This window comes from Phragmites australis, chromosome 23 (assembly GCF_958298935.1).
Source record: "Phragmites australis chromosome 23, lpPhrAust1.1, whole genome shotgun sequence".
Lineage (NCBI taxonomy): Eukaryota > Viridiplantae > Streptophyta > Magnoliopsida > Poales > Poaceae > Phragmites > Phragmites australis.
Window position 1 is genome coordinate 5,247,856 of NC_084943.1, and position 22,120 is coordinate 5,269,975.

A 22,120-nucleotide genomic window follows, 5' to 3' on the forward strand; every position below is an offset into this window, starting at 1 on the left:
GACTATTACATCGTCCGATGGATCGGACGTTCGGGTGTTAGCATCTCCCTTTTTTTCGCAGGGCTCTAGTTTCCGAGGCTCCATATAAGCGAGCTTTTGAAGATGGCTTCAGAAAAGACAGAAAACCTCAAATTATATGTTTTTTAACCCGAAAATACCATGCGACTTAAGGGGTTTTTTGTCGCAAGACTCTAGTTTCCAAGGCTCCATATAAGCGAGCTTTTGAAGATGACTTCAGAAAAGCCAGAAAACCTCAAATTATATGTTTTTTATTCGAAAATACCATATGCTGCACACACGGTATTTAACGGTCCCTTGTTCCTCTTCCTCTCACTGTTCCCCCACTTCCTTATGGCTCGTGTTCACCATGCCACTAGGCTTAGAGGGAGGCCGGGGCTGGTGATATGTTGTGGGTATTACCTCAGCAATGGGGTAGGACAACTAATCGACGGCATGTTGAATACAAGATATGTGGCAATGATCGACAAAGATGGGTGGGGCAGGGGTGAGGGCCTAGCCCTGGCGGAAGAACAGACGAGAAAGGGAAAGGGTAAAACACCGCATGGCGTTTAAGAGGAGCTAGGTTTCACCAAAGTCGACCTTTAGAACTCAAAAGTGTTTGGACAACTCTTTCTACTGTTTCTACCTTCGACAAAGGAACCCAGCTTTAGAGCCAAGCCAAACGGCACCTTATATTTGGGTGAACCTTTACGAGGGGATCATTAGAGCGGGATAATATTAAGGTGTCATTTTACCTAGCTCCAGAGCTAGGCATAGAGAAGCTCGAACACCCCCCCCCCCGGCAACCCAGCCAAACTTTCAAGGTCCGATGCTGGTTCCTACGGAGCTTTGGTAGTTTTTGGATGCCTGAATTACCTCCTACATGTATCAGGTGGTCCCCAATATAACTCCGTACCGGTGTTTGGATGCCACGATCATGTCGAAAGAGATCAATACGTTGTATGAACGCAACAAGTAATCACAAGTAGAGGCTCAAAATCAGGCATGTTGATATATGGACAATATTGGATGCACATTCTTCAATGTTACCATTGCCCTCCTGAGATTGTACGCAGTCATGTAAACCCCATGTTTCCGGGAGTGAACTATCAAAGTCGGCAAGGCTTCAGTTTAAGATTGACAACAAAGAATATCTTCTGTCAGCTCACAAAAATTACACTGCTTGCTTCTGTGGCGTTTGCATCGGCATGCGGGACTGCGGAACTGCAGAGGGTACAAGCAAACATGAGCACTAGAAAATAGAGTTTGATTTAGTAGTTCACTGTTGGACTAGACCAGGGATTATGAAAATCTGTACAGTGGCTATTAGGAATACTTCTTGACATGAGAAAAAGGAGAAAGTCCATTTACCCCCTAAACTCTAAGTTCCCTAATGATTTGACCCTCAACTAAGTAACATTTTTTTTTCTTTTTTGAAGCAGGGAAACCCCATTCTCCAATAAGAACCAGAGGGAACCATGTTCTGATGTTATGTTACACACCGAAGCTTTCCAAAAGACTGGAACGTGAGGGATAAAAGGACAAAATGATACATCAGATCGACCTCCGATAAAAACCAAGGGAACCAACAACCATTACCAAAACGACAATACTTTTTTGCAGAGATGGGAGACAAACTGAAGCAATCTATTGTACCCTCCAACAGTCGAATCCGGGTACTATATCCCATAGGCCTGAATGCACCCTGGTTTCCATACAACTGGCATTGACACGGCAGTTTTTTTACATGTAACCTTGTTTTGTGCTGATTATGGTGTCATGGTAAGCATGGCATGGGCTTAGACAGCAACTAAAAGAAGATTAAATTATACTTGGTTGAAACTGCCACGATGTAGTAAAATACTGGGGTGGTTTAAGACCTAGGGGTGTGGATTAAATGGTTTACCACCGTTCAATGGACGGCTGTTGTCCAGGGTTAAGACGGAAAAATGGAATAGCTCGTGGGATAAAACATGAGAAGTTGTAATTCCACATGATAACAACTTGCTGGGGTGGTTTAAGACCTAGGGGTGTGGATTAAATGGTTTACGACCGTTCAATGGACGGTTCTGTTGTCCAGGGTTAAGATGGTAAAATGGAATAGCTCGTGGGATAAAACATGAGAAGTTGTAATTCCACATGGTAACAACTTGCTACAAGCAAAATGGTGAATACATCTTCTAGGATGTTTGGGTACAGAGAGGAAACTTACAATTAGAATGGTTTTTTCTTCTGCCCAATTTTTGAAAATCGTTTTAGATCTTGAACACCTTTCCTCATTTCCCTGTACAACAAAATATGAGAAGAGTCTTGGAAATACTCAACATAAAAGAAATGTTCTTATTCACGAAGTAGATAACACAAACCTCTGGTGCAAGAATACTATGAGATAGAACAGGGGCAAGAGTATCAGTGTCAAGATGCAGAGAGCCAAGTAGAACCTGTTTGTTTGTTTCTGCAAAATGAGGCAAATAATAACAATAAGAAGAAGAAGATCCCCTCTGGAGCTTTTATCAAGCAAAGAGTCTATCTTTCCATAGAAAAATTTCCTGAACCCTTAATCCAAATAAACAGAGATGCAAGGAGCTTTGTTCAAATGATAATGGCTATTTTTACTGACCATGTATAGCTGTATCCACGTGTCTGTACTATAGTGGCTTAAAAGTTAAAACTGACGTGTTGAATGTGTACTGCTATGTCACAGTTTAAAATCTCGAATTGCAATATTAGCAATGAAAGTTTGTATGTTACAAAAAAAATAACCAGAATAAAAACCAAATGACACTGACTCGCTAAAAATCCCTATCTGCTGCTTTAAAAGGTTACATTTTTCAGATGTAGCTTCATTGGTTAATGCAATGCTGAATAACCTGAAATAAGTTCAGCATCCAAACATAAAGTAGAAGGTTTCTAGGTCGAAATTTACTCACCCTGCCACCTTTGGGGAAAGGTTTAGTTCCCCGACTGCAAGTGTGAGCATCACAGAATTGGCGCAAGAAAAATTCTGTAAAATAAGATGCATCAGAAAAAGTTCTGCAAAACCAGCTGCATCAGCAAGACACCTACATCAATGAGACAATACGAGTATATGATCATTACATTCAAACAACACCCACTTACCATGAAGACGGCTAGCCGAAAGCCCTTGATTAATAGGAAAGCAACTGTCTGCAAGGCTCTGTTAGCAGAAGTGAAAGGGAGTTAATAATATAGCTATCACATATACACAAAGCAAAAGCTAGCTTAATAGCACATTTATTGTTTGACCATATGAACCAAAGTACGGAACAAAATTAACAAAGCCACAGGAATATAATTTTCGACAATTCTCCAATAGTGAGTTAAGATCATCTCAATTGAGCTAATATCCAAGCAGGTGAAACGACCAGAGTGTGCTAGTGGATTCAGAGCTAGACAAACATGCAAATCTTATCTTCACATGGTTGTATCTAATCAATGAACCAAGCACACCAGCGTGCCTGAAGGTATCAGCATCACAGTGTAAAGCAGTGGCCAGATAGAATATGTCCAGCTCTGTCTAATGCAAACATAGATATGTAGAATGCCATAGGGAAAACCAGGATAGGAATATGTATCTTGGACACACACAGTACAAGCTAAAAATTGCATGATAAAGTTATCAGCATAGGAATATGTATCTTGCATGCTACCAGAATAGCACAAAACCAAACAAATAGATAAATTTAGAGCAGTTACAGAAAGAAAATGATAAGAACCTCACAAAGATGACGATTCCTAGCATTGGCAGCTGCATTGCATTTACTCTTTGGTTTCTTGAACTCCATCACCAGATCACAGTGAAGTGCTCCACATAAATCTGCCAAGCATCTTCCTTGACTCTAAGGAAATAGTTCAAGATCTATCATTTCAGGGATGGTAATTGGTAAATGATTTTCTAATAAAGAGAATAATGGAACGGGATCCTCCGACTTCACCTCCTCTGGTGAAGTCAGGTGACTTCAAATCGTTGTGAACCGTTGGATCTAAGCCGGACAGATCAGATTCGATGCTACAGTAACGATACAGTTGTGCTACATCGTTTTATGCAGCATCTTCAGCTACAGTGCCTACATGCAGTGAATTTCGCCTGTGCATTACTGTTCATGCATACTCGTTTTACTGTGCACCTCTGCCTTCAATTGCTCGCCTGCAGAGGATTCGTTTCCGAGAATAATACAGCCACACCTACCAACCTATCATGCATACAAACACAGACAAATAAAAATAAAAAGTTGAATTGACGGAGAGATCAAACAAGTTAACTTGGTACCTTTAAGTGCATAACCAAGAAAACTTTATTAAAATTCTTTCCACCTATTTCCTTTTAGGCTTTTACAACTAAAAAACATATTACTCAAATCAGGTGAAGGTTTTGGGTTATACACAACATCTCTTTAGTTGGCTTTTTTGAAATTGCTGAAACTCAGCTAGACTAGCTTGTGAGTATCTTGCAAAATTGATGTCCAAGAATGAACATGATGATTTGCATTTGTACAGTGGAGTCCAGAAAAAATATATTCTGTCAAACCATCAGCCAAATGATGAGAACTGTAGTCTCATTTAGGGGGGAAATGAGTTGTCCAGAAATGTTAGATCCTCTTATGGGTTCTTTTTTAATGGCAAGCTGAAACAAAAAAAAAAAAAATTATGCGAAAGGGTCCACACAATGCAAGCTCTGATTGTAAAATTTGTCATGAACAAGTTGAATATAGTTTTCATTTGTTCTTTCATTATTCATTTGCAAGAGATATTTGGCAAAGTCGGACTTGTTTTGATCACATGATAGCAGCATCGAGTATTATTTCCTTCAGAGTGACACAGTAGCAAGTCAGATTGAGAGACAGTCTTGGAGTGCTTTCACCTCTGCAATTTTACGGTCAATTGGCTGACAAGAAATGTTATTATTTTGAGAGCAGCTTTTTCCATTAACACTTGGAAGCATATATTCATATTGGTTGTTGCACAGGTGGGGACATTTTATATGTCAGGATTAGATTGTTATTTGGATTTTATTTCATTTCTGTATACTTGTAAACTTCTATATTTTGTTTCACCTCCCCTTGTGCTGCTGGCTATTAGCTGTCACAAGGAGCATGTGCAAGAGAATGCCATAAACATTATCTTACATGAATTAAACACTAATTGTCTTTTCTTGACAACAGGAAGGATAAGAATAAGAGGATTGACAACCGCATAAACACTATCAAATTACTGTTAAATAAACATATATGAAACAAATATAATTACTCTTAAGTAAACATACATTATCCACGAGATTCTTGTGCCGATTTTCAAAATGTTGATCGAGGAATTTCTCTGCTCGAAAAGCTTTCTTGCAGAAGCCACAACGCCACTCGTTAATATCAAAATGAATCTTATGTTGCTCTTGCTCCCGAAACATGTCATTATCGGGATGGAGCCTACATTTGCTTGGGAGTTGATAGTTCTCTTTTTCTATGAAGGGCATCAAATACTGCATAAAACAGAGAGTTTAACATGTAATATTATTATTGATGCAACAATGCAAAGATAGCTGTTAAATTGCATGTGCTACCTCATCGATAGCATTCCAAGCTGCACGGCTCCTTTCTCTCGAGCAATGCACCTCATGTGTGTTTGGATTTGTTTCAAGAAGTGTTCTGGAATCGAGTGAAATACAAGAGGTCATGTCTCAAACTCCATACAGAACTTAAAGTATTTTGTGAGTTGAGCAATTCCAGCTTTCCATTCATTATGGCTACGAGGAATGAGCTACTTCAGGTGGATCTAGGTGGAACTTACTCATAGTGTCATGCACTGAACAAAAACATCTTCTTTCGAGAGGATTGCACAGAATGAAAAAATACATGACAAATTTCCATGCGTAACAATTTTAAGTATAGTACCTGAATCCAGAAGCTTCATGGAATTCCTAGAGCATAAAAAAGAACAGTTTCCAAATTAGCCAGAATGAGGGAACAAGGTATTCATCTTAACATCAAAGAGAACAAGCAAGCAAGCCCAACATTATGGAAGTCATACATTAGTTAGTACAATAGGATACCAAGTGTGCAACATTTTCTACTCATGGTAAGTATTCTAAACCCTAATTCCAATAGGAAATCAATTGGTCTGTATCACCAGAGAACGATAATTGCGTGTGTGGCAAGACCAAGTGATCTGGGACCAATATGGTATTTTTAATATTTCACAGCAGTGCCATAAGTACTTAGTTTCATGCAATCAAGGTCACTTAGCATGTGCAGCAATTGTAATTCTGGAACATTTTCACAACAAAACTCATACTTATGTCGTTCATAACATTTCGATCAGCTCAACTGTGTTTGCAAATTGTTAACACGCAATTGATCCTTGTAAGAAAATGAACACTTTAGAGAGAAAATTAAGCATGCAAAACTAATCAGATAAGCTCGCACATGTTCATACTGTTAGCATCGGGCATCCAAACCGTAAACTTGCAAAGATAGTTGCACGAAACAACACAAGCATCGGTATGCAGACACGCCAAGAGGCAAAGTCTTACTGATGTAAACTCAGGGCCAGCAACTGACCTCACACATCTCGCTTAATCTACTGCACCAGAATACAGCCCGCGAATCCAGCTCAAGTTCAATTTTGCATCTCGTTGCTTTACATACCAAACCTAACCAATACGAAGCCTAATTACCCTCGAAAACAAGTAAGCGTTTGCATCGCGACAACCGGAGAAGCATGGATTGCGCGTACAAATCTAGAACTCGGTAAAAGGAACCGGAGTGGCACAAGTACCTGACGCGATCCGGCCACGAGGAGAAGGTAGGAGGCGCAGAGCAGTGCGGCGAGGAGGAGGGGTGCGGAGCGGCCACCGCAGCAAAGCATCCTCGAAGCTTCCAGATCCTTTTTGGTGTCTTGATGGGCCTCGTCAGGGCACGCGCCCCGCCGGGTAGAAGCGGCGGCGCGGGACCGCGCGCTCGCTGGGGGTGGAGGTAGCGGCGACCCGGACCCGGTCGCCGGAGGCAGAGAAGCAGCGGCGGCAGCAGCAGTGGGCAGCGGTCGCTACGCTCGCTTGGGCCGCCGGCGAGTGGGGCAACGACTGGAGTTGGAGAAGTTGCCAGGCCGTGCGAAGCTTTCCGCCAAATCGCACGGCCCAGCGGCGGGAGGCGCTCGGGCCCACGACCACAGGTCCACAGGTTTGTTTCTTTCTTTTTCTTTTTCTTTTTCTTTTTTCTTTTTAATTCTTATTTATAATCCTGTGATCAATTCACCATGGCCTAAGGTTATGCTTTTTTTGCCTTTTATATGCACTGAAAACTTCAATAGTCACTCAAAAATTTAAAATACCTAATTCAACATTTTTGAGAAAAAAATGTGTTCAACATTTTTGATACAATGTGGTGACTACACTTCCCAATTGTCGTTACTATTCCATACTGCTGACCGTAGCATGCGGTTGCAGTGACCACTATGCCTTCAGCTTCAAAATCTTCTGCAACTTAGGTGCGGTGCAAACGAGGTCTCTGTTCAAACGAGGTGCAGTGCATCGTCAGAATCCCATTGGCGAGTTTTAGACGGCTGCCCATGCGGCTACGTGTGAGGTGAACCAAATCCTTTAGTCCACTGTATCATAAGGTTCGCTGCATTATGTGGTGAGGACAAGACTCCGAAGATCAACCTTTTTTGCCCCTTCATGTGGGGCAGTTGATGCGGTGACTTAATAAAAATCAGAGACTTAGTGTGCATCAGCTCAAACTAAGTGAAGCTATTATCTCCAACCCTCTTTATAGTATGGCCAAAGAAAAGACAGAACCTATGTAACCTAAGTGTCAAACCCAACTTCAAGTGACACTTAGTGCTTAAATAGTCCTTAATTTTCATACACAGCCTTTGCCGATAACCATGAAAACCGAAATGAGGGCCGAGAGTACCCAAGATTCATCACTGTGACCTAACTTTCAATAATCCTTCAAGAAACATGTTAACCACAATTATTACATTGTCATGAATCACCAAAATTCGAATTAAGGAACTAAATGCTTTCAAACTGGTACTTTGTCTAACATGTTAATCATATATAAACCGAACTAACCAGCCAGTTGACATCATCAACTGTTCTGATCTGCCCAGACAAGATATTTACCAAAAACTGTCATTTTACCAGATTTGGTGAGCTATGACTTCTTAGGGCTATATATGTTGACTACTGCAACGTGGCATTAGTTTTTCTTGTGCACAGCAGCTCACTACATTCTCTAGGAAATGAATAGTAACGGACAAAAACTGATTTAATACAGTACAAGGGAATGATAGATCTCTCAGAAATGTATAAGATATCATCACATCAGAGAAACGAATCCCAAATCCGCATGAATGATCATTCTACAGTACCATTCAAGTCGCTAAAGTAACAGCTACGGGCATCGGTTTGGGAACCAAAAATCTCAATTTTCACATGGTTATTTCTGTTAATACACAATCAATATGCTTTTGTTGTTTCCATAAGATGAAATTATGTAGAAAAAATGCTGTGCAAAAAGGTAATGGTATAGCATATGTGCAAGATGGAGAAACAAAATCGGGCATGCCTGCATGGCACCAAGGTTCACCCAGTCGGTGACAACATGGAAGACGTACTTGGAGAGGTTGTGTGAGTTGGCGACGGCGGAGCGCACAATGCAAGAGGCCGCGAGCACGTTCGGGCCTAGCGATCCACTCAGCGGTGAGAAGGACGGTGAGGCAGTGGAGCAGCTTTGGGATAGGCTTGGTCACCTTGGTGGCGATGAGGAAGGCGAAGGCTCCGCGCTTCTTGTTGTGTGCAAGCAGCTCGTTCTGCGCGAAGATGGCGTCCTTGAGACGCTGGATCTTGAGTTGTGGGTCGAAGAGCTTGGACTCGGCGATGGCGGCGGAGGGAACTTAAAATGCGAGAGAACGCCGTTCGCTCATTTGCTCTGAACGGTGCCTGAAGCTATGGGTCCAAGCACGGGGCAGACCATCCGATTGCAATCCGACAGCCGTCGATTTCTTGCCGACGTGGCTCAACGTAGTTGCGAGAAAGCGACGCCAAGCATTGAGCACGAGCACAAAAGTGTGGCTGGTCGGTGCCATGCACTCCTTCATTAGCTTGAACATCCACAACGCCCCGTCTCCAAGCCCGTGCACGGAGTAGCTGTCGATCATGGTGTGCCATGAGTCCATGTCCCGTTCAGGCATATTGTCGAACGTCCTGCGGGCATGGGGCATGGCGACGCACTTGGGTACATTTTGAGCAACTTGGTGTTGACCTTAAGGGCGCCGTGAAAGGGAGAGCGGAGGAAGAAGTCGTGCACCTTCCTCAGCTCCTCAAGCATCTTGTTGTCAGGGACGTTACTTCGCATGTGCTCGCCAGACGTATGTGAGCTGGGGGAGGAGGGCTGCAGTGGAGGCCGATGGGTTGTGGATCCGGCGTGCCGATGGAGGTACCTGCCAGCAATCACCTTTGCGTGGTGACGCTGTGGGGGCACGCCTTGTCCTCGCCGATCCTAGCAGCAGCGCTCGCAACCGTGGAGCAAGCACCGTGGGCGGAGGAGTCAGGGTAGGCGCGCTTGGAGGTGGTGGTAGTCTTGGGGGAGCCGGTAGGGGGCCGAGGGAGAGAGGGGTGGTGACGTCCTTAGAGCAGTCACGGTCACGGTCGCGGTCGGGGCACTCGAAGCCCGGGAGGCCGAGGCAGAGGGTGAGGAAGGGGATGGGGGAGGACGATGACGAGGATGAGGTCGGGATCCTTTTGCCGTTGGGGAGGAAGGAGAGCACTGGAGAGGCTGGGCGAGCGAAGAAATGGGTGAGCGGGGTATTTTCTCAGTAGCCGAGCGAGCGAAAAAGTGTGTCAAAGCCTGTGACACGGTGCGGGGCAACATGCCGTATCGAACGATCCTGATCTGTTGCTGAAGTAATTCGATGGTTCGCAATCAAAAGCCGACGTGGACATCCTCACCAGCTCTGAACGTGATGACGTTGAGATGGAAGAGAGCACTGGAGAGGTCAGGCGAGCGATGAAACTGGTGAGCTGGGTATTTTCTGAGCGAGCGGAGAAGTGTGTCAAAGCCTTCAGAAGCCTGTGACACAGTGCAGGGCGAACAAGCCGTATCGGACAATCCTGATCTACTATTGAAGTAATTCGACGGTTCGCAATCAAAAGCCGACGTGGACATCCTCACCAGCTCCGAACGCGAGGCCATACGTACATATTCTTTGTGCAAGTAGCTCATTTTGCGTGAAGATGGCGTCCTTGAGGCACTGGATCTTGAGCTGCGGGTCGGAGAGCTTGGACTCGGCGATGGTGGCGGAGGGAGCTCAAAATGCGAGAGAACGTTGTTCGCTCATTTGCTTTGAACGGTGCCTGAAGCTACGGGTCCAAGCACGGGGCATACCATCCGATTGCAATCCGACAACCATCGATTTCTTGCTGACATGGCTCCACGTGGTTGTGAGAAAGCGACGCGCTTTAGTATAATAAGATAAGATTACATAACCAATAACTTCCTAGTAAAATAAAACAGCAAACACCAAAATATGTACCATACATGCAACTGAAAAAACTTAAAACAACAAGGCACAAGCACTTTAAATTCAAATAAACACAGCTATAGAGAAGAATGCAAGAGACAGCACATGCGGTGATCTTATCTCACTAGCTTCGGAAAGAAAACGGCAAGTGATTCAATTCGCCACCATAGGTACGCATTCTTATATCCATGTCTCGTCTTTAGGTTCTGAAAAGATCAAAACATTGTGCAGATGGGAATCCACCATCAACACCCGGCCCAGGTTTGCCGGTTCTCACTTCAAGCCTACCAAGTTTCAGAAACCAAATTTTTACTATTCTTCAGATGTGCATTCCGATCACTATGAAGTATCCACTATGACCTTAAGATCTACCACTTTTGCCTTTTCTACGATGAGTACTTAGTCAGTTACTACAAAATTTCAATGCGTGACTGAGATAAAGCTGTACATAAATTCATCTCCCAGCAATGCTCTTCGAGCTGAATGAGAGGAAAAAGAAAAAAAAAAAGCCCTTTGAATTGGTTACCTACTGTCTTGTTGAGTTGTTTCAGAGTTCCTTGGCATTGATGACGTGGCAGTACTGTAGCCCTCGAAGGAAGAAGAGAGTACTTCCTTGATGTAGCTAACAAGATTCTTAGTTTCATGGTTATGTGAAAGGGGGTTCCTCGAATAGGTCTGCAGTAATGTTCACAACTTCAGTATATCAATAGAAAGTGAGCAAAATGTCTCTACTTTATGTACACAAAGGCTGCATATTTTTCCAATTAGTTAGGCACAAATGGAGACTGAGACAAATTTATCATTACCTCTGAAGACCACAGGTTATCATCTTTGCAGCGGGGAATGATGTGGATATGAGTCTGCAATAAAATCTCTCTCAAAAAACTTGGTACAGACATATCTTCAAAGTTGAGTAGCTACTAGCTAATAGTAACAAGGCATTTCTTCAAAGTCAGGTAGTTAAAAATATAGCTAGTATGTCATATTACTCACATGAAAAATAACTTGCCCTGCCTTCTCTCCATTGTTGATTAGCACATTGAATGCATCTATATACCAAAAATACTATTAGTGAAAGCCGAAGTAATATGTTCACATAAACTAGGTAACTTTGGATACCAAGAGATGACATACATGAGTTCCATAACTCAAGATCTTACATGATTATAATGTAAACACTAGAATCAAATTACAGAACAGTAGACACATCTATCCATATTCTATAACCAGATAAGCACAAGATAGGGGGAAATTCGTATGTTCATCCAAACTTATAAGGCATACATATCCATGCAGCATGGAAGCATTGCAACCATAATCAAGTACTTAGCAGGAAAAAAAATTCCAAAACATGTTCAGCGCCCTAGGGTCCAAACAAGCTAAAATCCTACACATAATTCACAATTTCAGATGTATATTACTTACACAGCCTGACAGCCGGTATGGGAGTGAGAAAAAAATTCAAAGTACAAAAAAAAATTCACCTGCTAATTGGCAGTTTAAATTCAAAAACACCACGTATCAATGCAAACAACACAACAAACACAAGCCTTGTTACTGCTCCTAAGAAGTCTACTTTGAGGAAAAACGTCCAAAAGAATCCTAACTTGTCTTTTTTGCTATCAAAATGCTTTCTTGTGCATTCTTAAGATTCCCAGATACATAAGGCTATGGTTAATCCAATGCAAGCCAAGATGAGAAAAGTACTTCTCAAGTTCTCATATGGGCTGTAGAAAGATATCATTAGCATCAAGGAAGAAATGAAACAAAAGAGTTACTCAAAGGGCATATGTATTCACATTTCTATGATATTCAGCAGTTCATCATTTGCCTGAAAGTACTACATGAGCAGACAAAAAAATGTACATCGAATAAAGGTATTTCTTTTGCATTCCAGACTCTCAAACATTCACACCTAATATTGCCCAATGCACACCAGAATGAGAAAAGAATTTTCATGTGGCAAAAATATTGAGAGGAATAAGAGACCAAAAGACATACTCCACGGGCATCAATATATATTCTCATTTGTACAACAATTAGCATTTCAGTTTAGATCATTCAGTATTCATCTGAAAATACTACCTGAGCTGAAAAGACCAATATTGATCATTGCAATTGCAAAAGTAGTGCTATATTCCAACAAACATCTCAGCTTACTGTTCCTCGCGGTGGACAAGAGGAATGTTGAGTCAAATGTAGCAAAAACCAAGACGACATCTCATACAACTTACAAAAACCTATTCTACAGTCTTATCAGAAAACAGTGCTCCATTTTGTAAGGCCCTTGATGCTCCATTTTCTGAGGACGAAGTATGGGCTACCATTAAGCATTTACCACCTGATAAGGCACCCAGGCCGGATGGCCTTACTGGGAGGTTCTACAAGGTATGTTGGCCTATAATCAAACACGATATTATGGCAGTTTTGAGAGCAGTACAGAGGGGAAATTTCAGAAATATGAGGTTGCTTAATACGGCATTCTTGACGCTTATTCCCAAAAAAGATGGTGTTGTGCATGTCAAGGACTTTAGGCCGATTAGTTTGATCCATAGTTTTGCCAAATTAGTGACAAAACTGATGGCAAATCAGTTGGCTAGGAGACTACAGGAAATGGTCTCTACAAACCAGAGCGCTTTTGTAAAAGGTCGGTGCATTCACGACAATTTCTTATTGGTCCAGCAGACTGCACGGTTCTTGCACCAACAGAAGCAACCCTGGATCCTCTTAAAACTTGATATTTTCAAAGCATTCGACTCCGTTTCGTGGTCGTTCTTGTTGGATGTTCTTCGCATCCTCGGCCCTGTTTGGCTTGATATGATTTATGGGTTGTTTGCCACTTCTTCTACCAAGGTTCTCCTCAATGGTACCCCTAGAGATGAGATTCAACACCGGCGCGGATTGCGCCAAGGGGATCCTTTTATCACCAATACTATTTATTCTGGTGATGGATGTGCTTAATGGCTTAATTCATAAGGCTAGCAAAGGTCTTCTCCAGCCCCTAGCTGCTCGGAACGTTCGACATCGTGTGTCTTTGTACGCCGATGACGCGGTCTTATTCCTTCGGTCGGTGGTGGAGGACATGGACATGATATTGGACATCTTACAAGTGTTCGGCATGGCGTCTCTCTCAAGACTAACGTCCAGAAAAGTAGTGTCAACCATCCAATGTTCGACATATGAGCTCAGCCTGATTCATGATCGCCTCCCCTGTGAAATCAAGGAGTTTCCGTGCAAGTATCTTGGTTTACCTCTATCTATCAAAAAGTTGACAAGAGCTCAAATTCAGCCGATCATTGATAGAATTGCCGACCAACTCTCAGGATGGAAGGCGGCATTGATGACACAGGCTAGAAGGTCAACTTTGGTTCAGTTCGTCCTTACTTCTATGACAGTGTATCATGCTATAGCTATGGACCTCCCACCATGGGCATTAAGAGCGATTGACAAAATTCGTTGTGGTTTTCTATGGAGAGGAAGGAAACAAGCAAATGGAGGACATTGTTTGATTCCTTGGCCAAAAGTTTGCCGGCCTCGTGACCTGGGTGGTCTTGGTATTCATGATCTCAAGACACTCGGTTGGGCATTGAGAATGCGTTGGTTATGGATGCAAAAAATGCAGCTAGACAAGCCTTGAGCAGCTTTCATTGTGCCAATTCATGCTAATGTCAAGGCGCTCTTCTCCATCTCGATAGTTTCCAGGGTGGGCAATGGATTCAACACCTTGTTTTCGACCGACAGGTGGCTTCACAGAAAGGCAATCGCGGACGTTGCCCCTCATTTGTTCGTCCTTGTTCCCAAGCGATGGGCCAACAAGCGCACTGTCTAGGAGGCCATGACGGATCACCGCTGGGTTTAGGATATTCGAGGTGCTCTTACTGTTGTAGCTCTTGTAGAGTACCTTGATGTATGGGATTTATTAACTGATGTCGTCTTACAGCTAGACATCCAAGATGAACATCGATGGAGGCATTCAAAATCAGGCCAATATTCAGCAAAATCGGCTTATAACTCCTTCAATGGGGCCATCCTTTTCGAGTAATGGAAACTCATATGGAAGTCTTGGGCTCCGAAGCGGTGTCAATTTTTTCTCTGGTTAGCAGTCCACAATCGTTGTTGGACGGCGGATCGTTTAGCCCGTAGGGGTCTGCCGCATCCAGAACGTTGTCTGCTATGGGACCATGAAGATGAATCTATTCAGCATATCCTAATCTCCTGTGTTTTTTCGAGGCAGGTCTGGTTATTCTTATTTAGGCGGTTTGGTCTCCCTGACCTCTCGCCACAGCCTAAAGATACGGTGTTCAGTGATTGGTGGGTTAAGATAAATAAGAGGGTCGCCAATCCACTGAAGCGAGACCTCAACTTGCTGGTTAGTCTTGGGGCTTGGCTGATTTGGAAACACCGCAATGATTGCGTGTTCAATGGTGCAACGCCGAATGTTCAAAGGGTCTTATGCCTAGCCGGTGAAGAAGCTCAACTCTGGAGTTTGGCCAGGGCTAGAGGACTAGTACTAGCTACGAGTTAATCCTTGCACTAGTGAGTTTCATGGTCATTTTGTACTGATTATGGTGCATCTGTAACTCGTTATGATGGGTGTGGGTGGATGTGTTGTACTCTAAAACCTTTTTTCTTAATGCAATGATACGCAGCTCTCCTGCGTATTCGAGAAAATCAGAGAACAGTGTGAATGCTAATTAATTTGTCCCAATCATTTTATGAGGTATAAAAAAGAAGCTAGTAAATGAGGTATAAAAAAGAAGCTAGTAAAGTTTAATTTACCTACCACATTGAGTGGCCTTCATGATTGCAGTGCCCAGGAGCGGCAGTTTAGAGCAGATAGCTGCTAGTACCTGAATTTAAAATATAAAATATTAATCTACAGAACTTCCCAACAATGCAGTTAACTGAAGAAAACAAGCAACATACAATATATTGAATTATAGAACGCAATATGTACTACAGACAAAAAAAATTAAGAAAAGATAAATTTGAATATTTAGTTATGATAAACAAGAGGAAATATCTTCACAGAACCACAAAAAGCACAACATAGTTTCTATATATAGCAGTGCAATACAGCAGAATTTATTTTCTCAATCAAAATGGTCATATGCCAAAAAATCAATTACTCAAACTGGAGTAATGCTGTGATAATTGAGTCGTGAGGATAGCACACATTAGTTTGCTCCATTTGGTACCTTAGTCCTTACAGTTCTTGTATATACAAGATATGTTTGCTCGTCAATCGTTTTTGAAGTAAAAGAGGGGAAGGCATTCATTTTGTGAAGTTCTGGAGGCGAATTCCTTTTCGCAACAACCTAATCCTGCTAACTTGCTAGAAATGTGTTTTTGCATATCCGCTTGCTAGATATTGCTAAGTACCCACTTAGATGAATAAACATATGGCATGATTGAGTGGATTTGTGCTTGGCTGCTTGGTCTAGTTACATCAGAGTAAAAACGCATATTGAAGCCATCCAGGTGATTACTAAGAGAGGATTACTCCGATACAAATTCAGAATAAAATATTGAAAAATAACTCCACATCAAGTTTACAGTCGAATATAAATAGAATGTTGCACCCAAACAATTGCTAATCCAGTCAACTGCATAGCTATCAAGCTCTTCTGTGTTTTTATGGTAACCAAAACTTACAGTTGGTGGCGTTGTTTGCAGTGATGGATAATGGCTTTTTGGAATGATCAGGGAATGCCTACAATGAAATCAGAAAAAAGTGATCAACAAGTAAAAGCAAATGCATTAACATGTGATGATAAGCTAGTTCATTTAATACAAATGGCATTACGGCAATGCAATAAGCACTATGAGCTAAGACCGATAACAATAATTATAGGTTCAATAAGAAATTCTTAAGCAGTAGATCGATCGACAAGTGCTACCCAGCATTGCCATATCAGCACCAGACAGCTATGAGGCATGCCCTTAAACACTTAAAAAAGACTCAGGAGAAGACGTCCCCTAGCTTTGTCTTAAGAGGGGAGTATTGAACCATTTAGGGAGATACTCACAAGACCTGCGAGCACCCGAGTTCGAGCCCCGGTGGGCGGCCTCTCAACTGGGAGGTGCTACCACCTGAGCTATTGCTCAATTCGCGCATGACCTTAAATTCTTACATAATAGGAAACAAACATTGTTAGCCAATAGAGTTTGACCAACTAAAAAATGTTTGTCGGTGTAAAGAATAGTAGGGTCCCCTCGCGGGTGGACCCACTTCGGTAAGATATCAGCAGATACTGTATGTCACGTTTTGTCCGGAACCGCGGTCCTCCCGCACGACCAGCCAGTAACCACGCGGCCAGCCAGCGACCATGCAACCCGACTCTCCAACCGGGCTCAGCCCCCCAGGTCGCAGGAGCAAACCCCGCGACCAATCTCCTCTGGTCGCGGGGCAGGTATGTATCCAAGCAGTCTAATCACAATAAATGCCTTTTCACTTGAGTAGTTCCCTTCCCCAGGTCCCCTTTCTGATCTTTCACAGCGTGGTCGGCGCAGAGCGGCCGTGACTCGTCCCGTAGCATTAATCACTACGGGATGGCCTGACAGACGTGGCAGGAGTTCTTTTTTCAGGTGCGCAGGCGGCGCGTGGGGACGGGACAGGACATCTCAGGCAACCGGGATGACGCAGGTGGTGGAGTGATGGGACGGGCTCTGTGGCGCCGTAGAGCAAATGGGATACGTACGCTCTTAGTAATGATAGGCCTAGGTGAGAAGCTCGGGCTAGGTCTGAGTCTGTGTCTTGACTCACGTGTAAGTCCTCCCTCCCTCTGATATATAAAGGGAGGAGTATCAGGCTTGTAGAGAGAAGGCTTTTTGGGACCCAAGAAGTAGAAGGCGGGGCAAGAAGATCATGGGTAACTGGCTTAGACTACAGGAAGAAGAATACACAGGATGTAGGGCTATTATCCTGAGGGAGGCCTGAACCTGGATAAACCCCGGTGTTCTTGAGTCACACACACAGCCGGATCCAACATACGCATCCCGAGCGAAGATCACGCATCCATCGTCCGATACACCCCGGAATCATTATCAGCGATTATTCCTCGACAGTTTTATGTTGTACAACACTACTAAATAGATGCATTCCTGCAGTCAAGACTGATGTAATGCCAATTCCAACTTTAGACATATGCTTCCCCATACTACGTAGTTCAAAGAGACAATTTAGTTCCTTAAATGCACTATAAATAACGTTACAGGTAACGTTTTGCAGTACAGGAAAAATGCATGATCAGTGGAACCACCAACTAGAAGATATACCACTAAAAGTAGAATTGATGTCTAGATGCATTGAAAGGTGTAATACCCAATAATAAAAGGTTAGACTACCATAAAAGCTCCAACTGAATTACCCAGTTCTATCGGCACAGATTTAAAAAGTACGCATACCAATGTGGTGCATAAATCACAAGGTCAAATTGAGGCACATTTTTTATTAAAAAAAAAAACTCAAACTATGACAAACAATCAACAGCAGAGTTGTCTAAATATATTAAGGTGGCATACCGAGTATTAGTTGTTTTACAAATTTAGAACTGCATTTGCAGAAAAAACTGATTTACGTACGGCATCTGCGATCTATCGAAATTTTGTTTCTTAATAAACTGAAGATGAAACATCAAGTCCAGACATATGGCAGTCATTTTTGCGTTGGGCATTAATCATGTCATCCTAGTGCAACAACTTAAATATCTGTTGACCTATTGAATGCATAAGGAGTTCCCACAATCAAACAATGCCTGAACCTAATTATGTCAACCTAGTGTAACATCTTTAATATCCCATGGCCTAATAAAAGTATCATGAGTATCCACATCCAAATACAGCCTATCAACAAAACAGGGTTGGATGATTTCGACTGAAACAGAACTATGGAAAACCAAAACCTCTTAACAAGGATCATGCTCATGTCATACAATCTTGAGTCAATTGTACAACTAAAAAGACCAAACTACCCTTGGTACTGGACAAATTATATCCTCTTCACCTTTAATGTGCCAAACATACCAATTTTTGGTATAGCATCATTTTTCACATTCTTTGCCAACTCACATTAATTAAGCATAGTGGCGCACAGAAATAACAAACTCTGCATGTAATAATTTCCAATAAAATCCCACGTGCCTTTATCTGTAGATTATGTCAACTCATGGTTGACCAGTGTGTACCACTAATCAAGTAACTAAACAAAATTAAGCACAGAGAAGTGCTCCGGTAAATAATGATAGAACTGACAAGCGAGAAGCGTGTTACACCCTTACCCAGCTGTTAGTGGTTTAGCATCCAGGATGCACAAGCACACATCATCCTCGTACAGCTGCAAAATGCAGCACACAATAACCAATTCGTCAATAAACAGGTAACCAGCAATTCATCCACACCTGACGCAGTCATCACGAAAGCAAATTTAACGCCCCCTAATCCACGGAATGGCTGAAAAGAAACTAGAACAAGCAGAGAACGCCTCGCAACTTGCGAGTGGCGAGGAGATTACGCGCAGAACAGCTGGACAAGAGGATTGCGACTTGCGAGTGGCGAGTAGCGCGAGCGAACCTTGAAGGCCTGGGAGATGCCCGCGACGATGTTGCAGAACACGCAGTGTCCGCCTCCCGAGGACTCCCCCTCCGCTCCGCCTCCAGCGCAGGGCGACGCGGAGAGGCTCGCCTCCGCCGCGGCCGCCGTCCTGAGGCGCTCGGCGCTGGCGAGGCGTGCGGTGGTGGGCGGGGGCGGGCACGCGCTCGGGTGGAGGTGGGAGAGGAGCACGGCGAGGCGCCGCTCCGGCACCGGCGCAAGCGAGCCCGATGGAGGTGACGGGTGCGGTGGCGGCGTCATCTTTGGGAGGCGGCGGCGGCTCGGGCGCGTGCTTTGGAGTTCGTGCGCGGTGGCGTGGGAAAGGAAGAGGACAAAAGGGTGGGAGATGCGACGAGACGGAGGTGGTCACTTTTTTGTGTGGTCACTGCGTATTATCCGTAGGTGTGGGGCCCGGCTGGTACGTGTTCTACCGACGGGTGAGGTGAGATCAGGGGATGGTCCCACCTGTCAGTGTTTCTTTGCCGGCGGCCATTGAGGTGATCGGGTGGGGCCCTTATGTCAGTGGGGTGATGGCGGGAAGAGGCGGTTGCTCCTTGCGCGAAGTTAGCCTTTTGCGGGCGCGCGGGCCCGGAGGAGTGGACCCACCTGTCAGTATTTTTCAGCCTCTCGGTGGTCATTTAGGGGCCGTTTTTTTTTATCCCTAACGTGCCCAGCTAAAATTTGACAACTATCAAAATCAGTGTATGACCAAACTTTTGGGTAGAAGAGTTGTTTAGATTGCAACCAAACTAAATACATAAAGTATTGCCAAACAACTCTAAACAGTGACTATGACACCTGTGTCCCACATGATGCTAAATTTTTGTCACTAGAACATAGTCATAGGAGTCTTGTTTTGTTAATTAAATTACGAATATAATGTTAAAAAAATCACATACTAGATATATTATTTGGAAAAATTAGTTGCTTAAATATTGTTAACTGAAAAGGTGAAGCATTTAATAAATCACTCTTCAGCTACCACCTCATTATAAGGCCAAGCCAAAATTTGGCCAGCGATTTGCTCACCCTAACTTAACCAACAATTTAGCTTGGCAAACAACTGGGCATGGCCAAATTTACTTGGCATGGCCAAATTTAGGCTCTAAACCAAGCAGCGGCCAAATTGTCTAGGCAGAGCCAGTATTTGATTGGGCACGATAGGGTATCGATCCAAACATAGCCTTGGCGTTTGTGGGCGTGACTCAGACTGGAGCAAGTCTAACTGTTGTTGGGTCAATTTCTTGGGCTACAAGCTAGTTCGATGTTGGATTTGGTCAATCCTCTTCGGCAATTTTGGTTTCGAAAAGCCATAGGAATAGAAAACATAATAGGAAAAGCCCAACAATTTCCGTTGTACATCACATGTTTATTTTAGTATGGTAGAGCAGGAATCCGACCACAAATACACTAAGGGCTTGTTTGGATCCTCTGAATTCAGTTGAATTGGATTCAGATTCCTGGACCGATCTATTTAGCTCTACCCTGGAATTAGAAAGTGTAAATCTAGCCCATTCCAGATATGAAATGGACACCTTATCATATTTTTAGGCCATGTTTGGATCCCCTAAACTGGTTTGAATTGGATTCAGATTCCTAAGCCGACTTGTTTGGCTGCACCCTGGAATTGGAAAGTTTAAATCCAGCCCATTCCAGAGATGAAATGGATAACTGGACCAGATTCTTAGGAGAAATAATGGAAACAAAGATTCATCGCCATCCCTATCGTCTCCTCAATACCCAACTCCCCCACGTGTCTCCCTCATTGCCATGAGATCCTCAAGTGCTGCCTGGTGCTACACGCAACTGTAGGTACATCCTCTTCCTCTCCCTTCTCCCCTCTCAACTGCAGTGCAACTAAGCCCTAGATCATCACCTCTATCTCTGCACTTCTCTCTCTAGCCTCTAATCTCACACCTATGTGTGCCTTGCGTGGCAACTAACGAAAGTAACTAAAGCATACTAGGGTGGCCATGACCTAGGAAAGGTGGAATGGGCATATAAGACATGCGGTGCGTACCAATGTGCAGGATCTGGCTTACTAGCATGGTTCAATAGTTCAGTAGTAGTAGCAACTAGCTAGCTATTTCAGTAGTTAAGCTCTCCCACCATATGCGTCTATATGTGAAGGGATCGGTGACATCCTAAGAGGGATGATGAATTAGAACACTTAAAACTAATTGACTCTAAAAACTTCATAAGATAAATCTATATTAATTTCTGTCTAAATGTGCTCTAGGTTGATCTAGTATGTCTACTCTACCATTCAAAAGAGATTGCAATCTATCTAGAAAGGTAAATTGCAATTAAGTAAATGCGAAAATGTAAATAAGGTAGAGATAGCAAACTCAGTATAAGGGATTTATCATGTGGTATCGATCGCATAAACACTACCTCTAGTCCACGTTGAAGCTCCACCAAGGATATACTCCCAGACAACATCCGGTCACGACCCTTGAGCCATCAAGGCCTCAAGTGGATAAAACCACAAAGCCACCAAGGTAAGATCTCACCATAATCCTATATTCCGGTCACTTATCATCGTCTTCACTTCAAAGCTTGAGCCACCAAGGCAAGTGTCTCTGTGCCCCCGTACAAAAGTTTTGCCACCACTTTATACCAAGTCAAAGGGTCAACAAGCTTGAGCCACCAAGGTATATATGAGCTTCTCTGTACTCTAATACCTTCAAATGACCAAGTGGAGAGGTATTTATAGTCTCAACCCCGTGAACTAGTCATTTCTCCAACAAATCAAAATTTCTGTAAACGTCGGATGATCCAGTGTAAACATATTATACTCACCAGACCATTCGGTGTGTGCATCATCCACGAACTAGCCACTGAAAACTCACTCAGACTCATTGTGAATGCTGGAAGGTCCGATGTGATGTCCTCATAGGAACGTCGGAACATCTGGCGTGCATACGATGTCAACCGAGTCATTTGCAACCTCTTTGCAAAGAATGGTTCGGCGTGTTTATTGTGAAGGCTGGAA

The 22,120-nt window shown here is 43.3% G+C and overlaps 2 protein-coding genes across 4 annotated transcripts; both read right to left on the bottom strand.

Moving 5' to 3' along the window:
- Positions 1 to 986: 986 nt before the first annotated feature.
- Positions 987 to 8,099, bottom strand: LOC133906258 (uncharacterized). Of its 3 annotated transcripts, none has more exons than XM_062348112.1 (10): positions 6,790 to 8,099; positions 5,907 to 5,932; positions 5,576 to 5,660; positions 5,285 to 5,494; positions 3,738 to 3,860; positions 3,121 to 3,178; positions 2,931 to 3,004; positions 2,367 to 2,455; positions 2,213 to 2,284; positions 987 to 1,216 (listed from the first exon to the last, which is right to left on the bottom strand). In XM_062348112.1, exons 1-9 carry the CDS (start codon positions 6,877 to 6,879, stop codon positions 2,215 to 2,217), a joined length of 825 nt encoding a protein of 274 aa, XP_062204096.1. In that variant the 5' UTR covers positions 6,880 to 8,099; the 3' UTR covers positions 987 to 1,216; positions 2,213 to 2,214. The 3 variants fall into 3 exon arrangements, with proteins under 3 accessions (XP_062204096.1, XP_062204095.1, XP_062204097.1); XM_062348111.1 differs by having other exon boundaries at positions 987 to 1,224; XM_062348113.1 differs by lacking the exon at positions 6,790 to 8,099 and adding an exon at positions 6,573 to 6,671 and having other exon boundaries at positions 987 to 1,224.
- A 2,308-nt stretch (positions 8,100 to 10,407) lies between these two features.
- On the bottom strand, positions 10,408 to 19,495 carry LOC133906441 (adenylylsulfatase HINT3-like). Its single transcript, XM_062348350.1, has 8 exons — positions 19,108 to 19,495; positions 18,816 to 18,871; positions 16,192 to 16,249; positions 15,320 to 15,386; positions 11,530 to 11,585; positions 11,343 to 11,396; positions 11,063 to 11,211; positions 10,408 to 10,820 (listed from the first exon to the last, which is right to left on the bottom strand). Exons 1-8 carry the CDS (start codon positions 19,384 to 19,386, stop codon positions 10,736 to 10,738), a joined length of 804 nt encoding a protein of 267 aa, XP_062204334.1. The 5' UTR covers positions 19,387 to 19,495; the 3' UTR covers positions 10,408 to 10,735.
- Between the last annotated feature and the right edge of the window lie 2,625 nt (positions 19,496 to 22,120).